The sequence below is a fragment of the Megascapheus bottae genome, chromosome 11, assembly GCF_031878675.1.
Source record: "Megascapheus bottae isolate mThoBot1 chromosome 11, mThoBot2.hap1, whole genome shotgun sequence".
NCBI lineage: Eukaryota > Metazoa > Chordata > Mammalia > Rodentia > Geomyidae > Megascapheus > Megascapheus bottae.
In genome coordinates this window covers 7,058,009-7,071,925 of record NC_143519.1, presented here as the reverse complement: position 1 = coordinate 7,071,925, position 13,917 = coordinate 7,058,009, and the positions used below count along the sequence as shown (strand labels likewise).

Sequence of the window (13,917 nt, the reverse complement as noted above, 5' to 3'; positions counted from 1 at the left end):
TTGACAGGTGTGGTTCTGGCAGTCGTAATTTACAGCAGTCTGGACACGGATCAGAGGAGAGAAGAAGCCAGTGAAGTTGAATGGACAGTTACTGCAGTTTAGGCAAACACAGTAGATGTTTCCAAAATTACCATACTGTTTTTTTTTCAGCACAAATGGGTTGATTTTTTTAGAGAAAGCCAAAGGAAGGGGGATTTTAAAAGGAACCTTATTTAGATACTTTTGTGTGCATCAGTGGCCAGTTTTTACTATAGTGACGGTTTATTAAAATATTTACATTTATTTCCTATGGAATATCTTCTAATATTCTGTTGCTTTGTTCTTAAAGAACCTGTGGTGGTGCTCTGCCTCAAGTAGTAGAGTGCTGGCCTTGAACTGAAGAACTCAGGGACAGCACTGGTAGCTCACGCCTATAATCCTAGCTACGCAGGCTGAGATCTGAGGATCACAGTTCAAAGCCTGCTGGGCATGAAAGTCCTTTAGACTTATCTCCAGTTAACCACCTGTGCTGTGGCTCAGAGTGGTAGGGCCCTAGCCTTGAGCTGAGGAACTCAGAGACAGCGCCCAGGCCCTGAGTTTAAGCCCTACCACTGACCAAAAAAAAAAAAAAAAAAACGCTGCCGTTGTTTTGAATGCATCATTTTATTCTTGACATATTATTACATTGTAACACCAGTTTCTGAACATTTTAAATCTTACCAGTTTAAAACTTTACACTCCTTGTTTTAGAAGTTACTGTGTGTTCCTGTTCTTCTGATGTATCGGCCAAGTTTGTTCTTCATGCAGTACAGCTTGTGAAACAAAGAGCATATCGAAGTCATGAATTCTACAAATTCTGTTCCCTTCCAGAAAAAGGAACACTGACTGAAGCCTTTCCTGTCTTAGTAAGTTGAATTCACAGATTGAAATCTGGAGTACTTTCTTTGCCTTTTTGACATGAGCTAAGATTAACAAATGATGTAAGAAGACAGGTAGTCTAATTAGAGTCCTTACAATGAAATCTGAATGAATTCTGCTTCTGTTCGGCCTTATTTTGCAGTGCTGGGGTTGGAGCCAAGGCCCTTCTACACGAGAGGCTTGCGCTCTTACCACTGAACTATATCCGCAGCCACTATTTCTTTCCTTTTATCTCAAATAATTCAATCAGTAATGCTAATCTGATAGCTTATGGTACTTCATAATTGGGACCTCAGTTTGTTTCCTTGTTTCTTTTTTTTTTTTTGCCAGTTCTGGGCTTGGGCTCAGGGCTTGAGCACTGTCCTTGGACTTTCTCAAGGCTAGAGCTCTACCACTTGAGCCTCAGCACCACTTCTAGCTTTTTGCTATGTATGTGGTGTACCGAGGAATTGAACCCGGGTCTTCGTGCATGCTAGGCAAGCACTCTACCACTAGGCCAAACTCGTTTCTTTATGTGGTAGACTGTTACTCTTCTGTGAAACTTTATGACATCATTTATTTGCCAGTCCTGTTCTTGAACGCTGCACCTATGTACTCTCCCTGAGCTTTTGTACTCAGGTTAGTACTCTGCCTCCTAAACAGCTCCACTTCTGGCTTTTTGTGGTGAAGATAAGAACCCCCTAGATTTTTCTGCCTGAGCTGGCTTCAAACCCTGATCTTCTTAGCCTCCTGAGTAGCTAGGATTACAGGTGTGAGCCACTGGCACCTGGTTTAAATTTTATTTTTTAACAGAAAAATGTAAGTGATCATAATTTCATTCTACTTCTATTGCCAGGGAGCTCTCAATCTAGTGAATATGCTTTACAAAGTTAATAATACCTTTTTTCTTGATTTTGTTTTGTTCTGCTTTTCACCATTAATGTTATATTTGCTTTCAAAAGCTGCCTCACACACACCTTTTCTAGTGAACTGGGAGTTTTAGTAAATAACTATATATTTAAATTGCTGGCACCCACTTACACAAATTTGATTTGTCTGATTCTTAGTGCACATGTTATAAGCAGTAAAAAAAATACACTGACATATTTTGCAGTTTGTGAAAAAACTTAAAAGTGGTTCATGTATCATCGTATGTGTAATGTATTCTAACATACATTCTTATCTTTATCCACAGGGTGGGAAAGCAATTGAGTTTTGCATAGCTCGTTGGTGGGCAAGTCTCAGTGATGTCAATATTGACTATACCATTTCTTTCCATGGCATCGTGTGTACTGCGCCGCAGTTAAACATTGTAAGTTCTACAATATTGCATCTTTCTGCTGCTATTTATGTTACTGCGAAAAAAGAATTGCATTGGTGAAATTTTAATAGAAAACCTGGATTGTGTCTATGAATGAAGATGGCAAATAAAGCTCGTTGGAAGCTGTTAGATCCTGGGTGTGACAGGGAAAGTGTGACTTTGGGAGGACATTGACCTGGTTAAAGTGTTGTGTACACAGGAGTCCAACACCATGCTGAAACTGCTTTGAACAGTTGAAATGCACTTTAAAACATGAAATACGGGCATGAAATATCTAAGGTGGAGGGCGTTAGTGGGAGAGGGAGCAAGAGAGTAAACATAAGGTAAAAGAGGATGAATATGGTTGGTGTACTTTTAAGTCTCTCTGTGAAACTGGAACAGTGAAGCTTAAAATTGGGTTGGGAAGTAGAAGAGTGATATAGGATAAGCCTGATCAAGGTATATTTTATGCACATAGGGACGTGTCAGAATTAAACCCACATGTGCAACTCATGGATGTAATTTTAAAATGTAGGCCAAACCGCATTAGATACATTTTAGTTTCTGTTTTCTGCTCAAGTATGAGGAATTAACTTGTTAACTATCCTGTGTAGCATGCATCAGAAGGAATCAATCGTTTTGATGTTCAGTCCTCCTTGAAATATGAAGATCTGGCTCCCTGCATCACTTTGAAGAGCTGGGTCCAGACACTACGGTATTGTTCTTTGATATAAAGGCTACAGATCCTGTGTGGTAATGTGAGAATGATTGAATACTTGCAGGTCTCTTGAGATGCACCCCAAACCTGGTCCTTACTCTTCACTTGCCTGGCAGGCTTGGGGCAGAAAATAACATAGCAGTTGTTACTAGCCTTTCCATGTCTGTCTTTCTTTTGGTTTTTTTTATTGGTTGTGGGACCTGAACTCGGGGCCTGGGCCACTGTTGCTGAATTTTTTCACTCCAGGCTAGTGCAATACCACTTTGAGCCACAGTGCTACTTTCCAGTTTTCTGGTGATTAACTGGAGATAAGAGTCTCACAGACTTTCCTGTCCGGCTGGCTTTGAACCGTAATATTCAGATCTCAGCCTTCTGTGTAGGCTTACAGATGTGAGCCATCTGCACCCACCTGACTTTTCATTCCTTAACATGAAATAACAAGTTAAGCTTCTCTGATTTTACTTTGTGAATCTTTTGCCAGACATTTTCATAAATTGCAGTAATGCCTAGTCTTGCTTACGGAATGGGAGAAGCTTAAGTAGTCTACTGCTTGTGCCCCACGGTACCTGCTGTGAACACAAGGGCCCCTGCCCTGTGTTTTCACATTTGTTTTCCCAATCTTAGAGTTCTTCTTTAAAAAAAAAAAAAAAAAATCTGTAGTTGAGTAATTTGCTTTAGAGAATACTGAAAAGGTTAAATGCTGGGCTCTGAGTTAGGACAACTGGGCAGTAGCAGAACAGCAGCAGCAGTACTGGCTGTGGCCTAAGCTGTGTCTATGTGAAGTCAATAGTTTGGAATGGAGGATACAATCAAAATGTACCTTGAGCGTTGTTGGTGACTGTTCTAGTTATGCTATGCTAAGAGCCATTTGCAGTGTTTTGATGATAAAGATGTACCTTGCAATTTTTTATCTTTGCAAAATTTTTGACTATATTGCTACGATTCAAGGAAGAAAAATTACATGCTGGTTACTAAAGTACTGCAAAATATACTGACAAGGTTTTCATGAATGTTGATAAGTCACTTTTTTGTAACTGTTACAGATTTTGTTGCTTAGAATTCGAAGTCTTATTAAATAGATTGTTGAATCAAATCAATTATGCACTTGCCTTCTTATAGCCCAGTAAGTGCAAAAACAAAACCTTTAGGAACAAGAGATGTCTTGCCAAATAATCGTCAACTTTATGAGATGGTCCTGACATATAATTTTCATCAGGTGAGTATTTGCCTAATAAAGTATACACATACATTGAATGTTTGTGCTTTATGAATAATCAAAAGTAGGAGGACCTAGTATATTTTCTATGAAGTAAGACACAATAGAATTAGAATTATTCTCAAGAAATTATGATTGCTAATTAAGTATTATTCAGATGCGACATTTGTAGTTTAGTGATGACCTAGCCTTTGAACCTCAGTTTTACCATCAGTGGTACACATCCACCATTGCCACCTAAATAGGGGTGATGGGATGATTCAGAGATGCCACATCCCTTCTGATTACTCTTGTTCTTTGTAGAATGAGCAATTAAAGTAATTGAAACTAAGGTACCCAAATATTGGAACCACAGAGTTTTTTTCTTGTTTTTTTTTTGTTCTTGTTTTGTTTTTTTAAGGATCATTGCGCATTTAATAAAACAGTTATTGAAGTACAATATGGAATTGCTTTTAAAGTTAGGGAGATAGAAGAGTTCATTGAACTTGTTACATTTCAATTTTACAAAGCAGATTCTCAATAACATAACATTTCTTGATTAATGTAAAGGAATTATATGTAGCTTGCCTGTATTAAAAGTTTCTAAAAGATAGTGTATTTACCTTATGCCTATAGTCAGGTTAATCTATATTAGAAATCATATGCAAACACATCAATAATCAATTTTACTGTTTTATAGCCCAAGAGTGGAGAAGTAACTCCAAGTTGCCCACTTCTTTGTGAATTATTATATGAATCCGAGTTTGACAGCCAGCTATGGATTATTTTTGACCAGAACAAAAGGCAAATGGGTTCAGGCGATGCCTATCCACATCAGGTATAAAATTCGAAGTGAAATTTTGAATTAACAGAAACTTACTTCACGAACTGATTAATTCCTGATTTCTTATTCTGATAGAATATTCATATTTTAAAAAGATGGTAATTTTGCATTTAGTGCTTTTACAAACTATAAGACGCTCTCTTGTCAGTTGCAGACAAGGTTTCATCATGTAGAAGACAGAACAGTGCTTCCAAGACACTAGCAGGCATAGCTTTGAATGTATGTGTGCGTGTGGATGCACACCTCCCCCCACACATGTACTCGCTCGCTCGCTCACACTTAAGCACTTAGGATTAAACCCTGGGCCCTGGACATCCTGAGAAGCATGTGCTCCACCTTGGAGTTGCACTGCCGGGTCAGGATGGATGTTTATTGTAGTAATTGTACCTGATTGCAGATGGTAGGAAATCCTCTGAGTATATTAGCACCTTGATCCCATCTCAGGGCTTTAATGGGCTGAGACATGTAGTAAGTGCTTTCTGTTGAGCACTCTGTATTGAGTACTTACTACCTGCTTTGAGCTGTTAGATTGAAAGGGAAAATATCTTTTAATTATGTAACTTAGAGAAAATTAATCTATGATTGAAATTTCATGTGAAGAGCTATAGCATTTACAATGATACGCTGAATCATGAAAATAATTTAGTGGGGGGTGGGGGTGGCTAGGAGTTTGGCCTAGTGGTAGAGTGCTTGCCTAGCATTCACAAAGACCAGAGTTTGATTCCTCAGTACCATATACATAGAAAAAGCCAGAAATGGTACTGTGGCTCAATGGTAGAGTTCTAGCCTTGAGAAAGCCCAAGGACAGTGCTCAGTTTCTGAGTTCAAACCCCAGGACTGGCAAAAAAAAGAAAAAAGAATTTATATTTTCTTTCTTTTTTTTTTTTTTTTTCTCGGTTAGTCCTTCAAGGAACAATAATACCTTTTTCCTTGGGGCAAACAGTAGTTTTATCAGTGTAATGCATTACTGTATTGCAGAATGCAGCATCTGTCTTGATATGCATAGAGAATTAGAGTAGCTTTCTACTTGATGTTTATTAGCTTTCTGTTTCTCCTGCTTCATTTAAGGAGGTGACCTTTTGATTATAAAGCAATGATTACCAGAGGTCAGCGTGGATATTATACAATCTCTGAGAGCCTATGAACAAAAGTCATTGTGGTGTTAGTTGGAGTAGACTCTGGTTACATAGTGATGCAAGAACGTTTTGTTGTGGGCAGAAGGGCTTTGGATTCAAACCTGACCTTAACTCCCTCATATTTTACTCTCTGTGTCCTTGGGCCTGTCCCTCACACCCTGTCAGCACTCTGCAAATGGAATTGCTCCCTTTATTCCCTTTCAGTGTACTTGGCTAAACTTACATTTCCCAAATGTTGTCTTTCTTTTTTAGTATTCTTTGAAATTGGAGAAAGGAGATTATACAATTCGACTCCAGATTCGTCATGAGCAAATCAGTGATTTGGAGCGTCTTAAAGATCTTCCGTTTATTGTTTCTCATAGGTTGTCTAATACCTTGAGCTTAGATATTCACGAAAATCATAGCCTTGCACTTCTAGGAAAGAAGAAAGCAAACAACTTGACATTACCACCTAAATATAATCAGCCATTCTTTGTTACTTCCTTACCTGATGATAAGTAAGTGACGATATTACTGATATAGAATGCCTATTTTGTAGACTGTGGTCTTTCTATTGTGAGTTCATTAGGCCAGATTTATAGTGTACTGTCATTAATCGTTTGAAGTTATTCTTCCATTTAATTTTGAAATTTTAGCCATGGGAATTGTTGTGATGTCTTCCCTTAATTATCTTTGTGAAACTGTCTCTTTTGTTGCTTTTTTTCCTTTTTAATTCTCTTATTAGAATACCTAAAGGGGCAGGACCGGGATGCTACCTTGCAGGATCCTTAACATTGTCAAAGACTGAACTTGGCAAGAAAGCTGTAAGTATTACGTATTTTGCACTGAAAGTACCCATTCTGAAATTTCTGTTTATTTGAAGATGTTTCAAAATGGGCAAATGATGCTATTCCTAGTGGGAAAGAGACAATTTCAATTGTTTTAGTTTTGTCTTTAGTTACTAGCAAGGGTACATTACTACATGGACTGCCTTTTGAAATGTGTTGTAGTTTTAAAATATTATGATTTGTTTTTACAAGCCTATGTATTCATGCCCTGAACCTATATACCTCAGTGGCTTCTTATGAAATGAGTAAATTCAAGTCACACTGGGCTTAAGTAAATGAGATATTTAAAGTTAGAGCCTGCTATCCAATTTTGATCAAAGAAGTATTACTGTTAGGGGGGAAAATCAGATTCTATTGAGCTGTTTCTAAAACCTAGTCACATTACTAATGAGCAGCATTTTTTACATTTGTTCATACTATCCTCTTACTGGGATCTTGCATAATTAAATAAATAAATACGAGGTATTTCTTTTGACATTGCCTTTTAAAATTTTGAAATTCTACTTTTTTGTTAGAAACTTTTTTGTTCTTGTTGTTGGTCATGGGGCTTGAACTCTAGGCCTGGGTGCTGTCCCTGAGCTCTTCAGCTCAAGGCTACCGTCCTACCCCTGGAGCCACAGCCCTACTTCCTGTTTTCTAGTGATTAATGGGAGATAAGAGTCTCATGTTCTTTAGTGCCCGGGATGGCTTTGAACCTCGATCCTCAGATCTCAGCTTCCTGAGTAGCAAGATTACAGGCATGAGCCACAGCGACCAATTTTGTTAGAAACACTTTTGTGGTTTACAGTTTATAGAAGTAAATGTTACAACTTTATAGATACAACTTTTTTCATCTGTATTTTCATTGTAAATTCATTATAGAACAGTGTTTATAAATAGCTGTCACTTTTTTTGTAGTATAACAGCAGCTCAGTACTGCTAAGAGTTGTCATTCTTACAGTTTTGCATTTCTTTGTGCATTAGTTCTAACAAAGCTAAGTGAATCTAGTTCATGAGGCTGGAATCTATAAGTGCTATTATCGAAATGAGTTGATCTCATGCATCCTGTTGAACCTAGGTCATCTTTTGACTAACTGAAGCACAATTTGGGGATTTTTCTCTTAGGAAAATTGTTTCCCTTGATGTTTCTTGCACCTCATTTCAGTTTAAACATTCATATTTTAGTGTAATATGAAGTAATGCAATAGTAATACTGGACACACTTATTTTAGAAATCCTGGTAATCTACTTTTTTTTTTTTAAGATGTACTTTATAAAAGGTATAGCTATGAGGTTTCACTTGTGAATTTTTCACCCAGAAGACTTAAGAATTTACTCCTTTGAAAAGTTTTAGCAAAGACTGCTAAGGTGCTTTTAACAGTTCATAAAAAGTGCTTCCTGGCTGCATTGTTTCGGAGACAGTTGTGAAATCAAAGCACTTAAGTGCATGGGGATGATTGCAGTTTGAAAGGTAGACATTTTAAGAATAGAACAATAATGTTAAGCACTTGAATTAATTAACAGTTTCCATTGCATGATTTAGTCTGTCCTCAGTAGTTTTACACTGCCTTACATTTTTGATAATAGCTATTAGTTTTATTTCCTTTGGACTTTATAATAATAACCCTAAGTGTTTCCTACACATAGGACTCATGGGATGGTTGTAAACTTCTGTTAGGTCAGACTCTGCAGACTGTCAGTTTAATTTAATGCTTTTAAAATGTTTTCATAATTAATGGAGTTTGATCACTAAGTATTTGAATACTTTTTTTTTTGTCAGTCATGGGGCTTGAACTCTGGGCCTATTGAATACATTTTTAAATAAATGTGGCAATGTTGCTTTGTATAAAAACATGCCGTATTGATCACAGACCCGACCATTCTGTGTACTGTGACACAGTCAGGCAGCATGTAGAGTGGAGAAAAGTTAGAGGTGGTGTCTCCCTCCTGTGTAGATTGTGCATGTTTTCTTACAGAATGTCGTTCTAACTCCCAGGGCCAGTCTGCAGCAAAACGACAAGGAAAATTTAAAAAGGTACTGATTGCCAGTTTTTAAAAACCATGTCTTAAAGCCTTATTTACATAATAAACTTTTTCTATCACTATTATGGATCTTCAAAAGAAAAAAAACGCAGCCTTTCCCTTAGTTTCCTTTCTTTACATTCTATAGTACAGTGCTATTAGCTATACCTACAAGATTAAGGTTTTTTTCAACCATAAATTGATGGAAGACCCCTGTTTTTCCTGTTACCCAGAAAAAATTGAATGCTATTCATTTCTTATTCCAGATATGATATTAAGTAATAAGTTTTGAAACTTTGAATATCTGTCTATAGTCCCAGAAAGAGAACTATGTGATAATTTAGCCACATAGGCAAAATCAATTAAAATCTAAAAGTATTTTTAAATTAGATGCATTTATAAATGAAATAATTTATCCTTTTGAAGTGAAGCTTGTTCTCTGCTCTTATATGTCATAGTTTTGGGAAGGCTGAGACGAAAGAGAAAGAGCATTAGAGATAGCAGGAACAGTGATTTAAGTAAATAAATAACTGCTGTCCAAGAGCACAAACAGATTTTAAGGGCTGCAGTGGACTGCCTGACTTCCTTAAAGCTTTATTAGATAGTCTTCATTGACTGCTAACCATATTTAACTCAGAACAGAGAATTGATACTTTACGTATAATGTAGAGGAAGGGACACATATTTCAGGAAACCCAGTGGCTTCTAGTGAGGACCTTGCTGGCGTCATGTAGCACTTCAGTGATTTCCTCAAAAAAATGTTTCAGTGAGAAACATAAGCACATTTCCTTTTTTCCTCTTCTTTTCTTTCCTTTTTTTTTTTCTTTATTTGGTCAGTCATGAAGCTTTAACTTGGGGCTTTGGCTCTTTTTGCTCAAGGCTGGCACTCTACCACTTTGAGCCACAGTGGTTAATTGGAGATAAGGTTCTCACAGGGACTTTTCTGCCCAGGCTGGCTTCAAATCATGATCTAAGATATCAGCCTCCTGAGTGGCTAGGCTTGCAGACAGGAGCCACCGGCACTCATCCTCTTTCTTAATTTATATGCAAATGCACTGGGTATGCCATGTGTAATAAGTAAAATATATTTTATAACAAGCAAAATGTCCTCCTTACTGTGTATTGACAAGCACGTTCCTCAAACAAAATATATTAGTAGGAATCATCATCCCGTATAAAGGATAACAACCAGGGTTTCTCAGCTGAATGTCCTGAATCATTTGCAGCCATGAAAACTCATTAAATAGTCAACATTCAAAAAACCGTACTTGAGGTTAGGGCCATGTGTTCAGCATCTTAGGACTATTGTGAAAGACGTCACAGCAGGTGAAAAGAGTATAAAGGTATTCTAGGAACTCATTAAAAAAAACCTTCTTCCTGTAGTTTTGCTGGATTTTGTTTGGACTATGTTGCATGAGTTAGGAAAGAGTGGATGAAAAAGATTATAATAACTTGATGGTTAAGCTTTATAATAGTGCTTGCCTAGTATGCGTGAAGACCCAGGTTTGATTCCTTGGTACACATATATAGAAAAAGCCAGAAGTGGTGCTGTGGCTCAGGTGGTGGAATGCTTGCCTTGACAAAGCCCAAGGACAGTGCCCAGACCCTGAGGTCAAGCCCTGGGACTGGCAAAAAAAAAAAAAAAGCTTTATAGAAAGAACTGGGCAAAAGAGTTACCTTTAACTGTTCTGTTCTGGCAGCTAGAATTATCTCTGCCCGTTCCTTCCTATCTTCAGGGCAAGTACACAAATGCTGTTAAAGAATAAATAGGGTGGGCAAGTTACAAAGGAAAAACTGTGTGTGTGTGTGTGTGTGTGTGTGTGTGTGTGTGTGTAGTGTATGTATATGTGTATAATTGAAAAAAGCTACTGTTTGACAGATCATAAATAGCACTCAAATATAGTCTTAATTGTTAAAGTAGTATTTTAGTTTGTATAAAAATTTAAAATTTTGAATTTATAGTTACTGATAATAACTTAAAAACTAAAGAAATTGTAGTTTGGGGGCCAGAATGCAGATGATGATATTACGCTTCCCAGAGAGTTTTTACTGGTTGGGTGAGTGAGTTTAACCTTCTCAGTAATACAGTTCAGTGTGAACACTTTTGAGATAGTACTTTGTGGATAGCTAGAATAAGTTTTCAGCTTACTACTAAGTATTATCGACAGCTTTTTATAGCTTTTCGATACTAAAGATTCCTTTTGACTTTATTTCTAAACCATAATCAAAATTTTTCCAGCTTTAAGGTATAGATGATTTATATGAAACTGACCCTACATTAAGTCCTTGAGAAGCAACCTGAGAAAATATCTTTGGAAGAAAGAGCACATCTCTAGTTTGGGAAACTAAGGAGAGGCATATTGCTGTTAGCATGAATGGAGCCTGCCAGGCAGGTGTCATTCACATTCTAGAGTGAACAGTCCAATTCCAAAGGGCACCGAATTTATAGAAAGGAAATAGCGGAGGCCACTTAGACCTATCCCTTCTAGGTAGTTGCCTGTTCTGAACACATGAAGTGAAACGGTCTGTTGCAGAAAGAATTGGTTGTAACTTAGAGGCTTATGTTCAAGCACCTTTGGCTTTGCTCAGGGCAGTGCCCCCAGGAGAGTGGAAAAGGACAGGTGGCAGAGTCCTGAAAGAATGAGCCCAAGGAGTAAGCCTGTTTTTCCAGCCGTCGGGTGCCTCGTGGAAGGCCCTGGTGGCAGGCCTAGGCTCCAGGCCTGGGGGAGGCGTGGTTCCTATGGGCTGTGTATGCATTTGCATGGATAGCGTGCATAGCAAAGTGAATTTCTATAGTTTACTGATCATGAAGAGATAATACTTTTTATTTGTGTTGAAACCTTAACCCTCTTATTTACTACGATGTCATTTTTAAAACAAATTTTATTAGAAAATAGGTTAGGGGCCGGGAGTTTGGCCTAGTGGTAGAGTGCTTGCCCAGCATTCACGAAGACCTGGGTTCGACTCCTAGGTACCACATACATAGAAAAAACCAGAAGTGGTGCTGTGGCTCAAGTGGTAGAGCTCTAGCCTTGAGAAAGTCCAAGGACAGTGCTCAGGCCCTGAGCTCAAGCCCAGGACTGGCAAAAAAAAAAAAAGAAAGTAGGTTAACATGACTAGATTGATACACACCTTAAGCACTGCATCTGGGGGAGTCAGAGGTGGTGATGCTTCCTTCAACTAAACTTCAGTGAAGTTTTCCTAACACTCAGTGAAGAAGGCAGTAACTTTTTGGTAAAAATAATCTGTTCTAATTTAGAAACTGTGTTAATTAAAAGGAATATAAGATTTTTAAAATGCAAACCTAAACATGGAATTTGAGGAAACTGACTTAATAATGACAAAACAAATCTAACAAGTCTTAATGTGACTTATTTCCAAACACTGTAGTTTGTGTATTTTTTCCATACTGCATCAAACCCTCCTTAACGTGGCTGGTATTCCCATTTAGACTTTTCACTTCATCATCTTCAACTGCAGCCACTCATTCTGTACCAGTTAGGCTCCTTCCTCTGTTAAGTTAGATAGTTCAAGTCATTCCTGTCTAAGTTCCTTTGCCTTTCTGTAGCCACTTTTCTTTGCGTTGGTTCCCAACTTTACCTCAGAGTCACTCTCTATCCTCCTGTTTTACTTTCTTCATGTCATATATGTAACTAACCATGGAACAAACACGGATATTAGTCTTGCTTTTCCTATTAGGGTAGTGTTTGTGATAGTGGAGGCCTTGTCTACCCTGTTGTTCTCCGAAGTCCAAAAACTCCCATCAACTCCACAAAGGAATAAATTATTCCTTGAGTTTACCTAAAACCAGAAAGCTTGCTTATTTAGTTTTTAGTTATCCTTCCATCACTCCCTACTCAGACTTTTCATTTTCTTATTCTTTTTTTTTTTCCCCCCAGTGGTGGGTCTTGAACTCTGGGCCTGAGTGCTATCTCTGAGTTCTGCAGCTCAAGGCTAGCACTCTGCCACTTGAGCCACAGCACCACTTCCAGTTTTTTGGTGGTTAATTGGAGATGAGAGTCTCATGAAGTTTCATGCCTGGGCTGTCTTTGAACAGCGATCCTCATATCTCAGCCTCCTGAGTAGCTAGGATTACAGACATGACCCTGCTCAGATTTAAAGGTAGATTAAATAAATTTTGTTAGTCTGTCCAGTTATGCTAAGAATACTATAAGTACACTCAGATGGAATATATTTACGATAAAATTGGTTCTCCTGTATTTAAAGGGGCTATTTAGAAAGCTTCAGCACTTTAAGAGGAAAGAACAGTGAATTTTATTTGTTGGTTGGTTTTGTTTCATGAACCTCTGAATCTGGAATACATTTTCACACATCAGGCTCCACCCCTGTTACATGATATTCAGCTGTTGAAGATGACTTTAAAGTAAAATTAAAAATCTCTTCTCACATTCTGTAGGATGTAATCCCTGTTCATTACTACCTAATACCTCCACCAACAAAGACTAAGAATGGCAGCAAAGACAAAGAGAAAGATTCAGAAAAAGAGAAAGATTTGAAAGAAGAGTTTACTGATGCATTACGAGATCTTAAAATTCAGTGGATGACAAAGTAGGTTTCTGAGTGCATTTTAACGTTCTGAATCTTTAGTGTCATTTTCTCAACTATGGTAATACTGTGAGCATATGCATAGACTATATTCAAGACTATTAATAGCAGATGGTAGGTAACAGATGTTTTGAATTTTTTCTTATATTTTTCTAATTGTCTTAAAAGTTTATTTTCATCGAGTTTTAATTTGCTTCTAAGGAGACTTTTATTGAAGAATATACAAAAGAAAAATGGCTTCTTTACCATGTAAACATAGTCATTTTTTTCCTGAATTTGCATGTGTAACTGTGAATGATAGGTCAGTCTCGTTATTCAGGTCTGAGCATATCACTTGGTAATGATAATGGCTCTATTTTTTGAGTAGGCAAAGGATCTGAGTAGATGTTGGTGAAGGGACTGCAGTCTGCTTGTAAACGCGTGGAAAGATGGTCATATCCTTGACTATCTCTTC

General features: G+C 37.6%; 1 protein-coding gene across 2 annotated transcripts in view; it reads left to right on the top strand.

Moving 5' to 3' along the window:
• The window catches only part of Tpp2 (tripeptidyl peptidase 2), a 65,468-nt gene that overhangs the window by 43,371 nt on the left and 8,180 nt on the right, over positions 1-13,917 (top strand). The window contains exons 17-25 of one of the 2 annotated variants that reach the window (XM_090341907.1): positions 730-884; positions 2,072-2,188; positions 2,791-2,891; positions 4,014-4,110; positions 4,790-4,927; positions 6,322-6,566; positions 6,794-6,872; positions 8,872-8,910; positions 13,315-13,466. In XM_090341907.1, coding sequence (XP_090198033.1) covers positions 730-884; positions 2,072-2,188; positions 2,791-2,891; positions 4,014-4,110; positions 4,790-4,927; positions 6,322-6,566; positions 6,794-6,872; positions 8,872-8,910; positions 13,315-13,466 — 1,123 coding nt within the window. The remainder of the gene's footprint in view (positions 1-729; positions 885-2,071; positions 2,189-2,790; positions 2,892-4,013; positions 4,111-4,789; positions 4,928-6,321; positions 6,567-6,793; positions 6,873-8,871; positions 8,911-13,314; positions 13,467-13,917) is intronic. The other variant, XM_090341908.1, reaches the window with a different exon arrangement.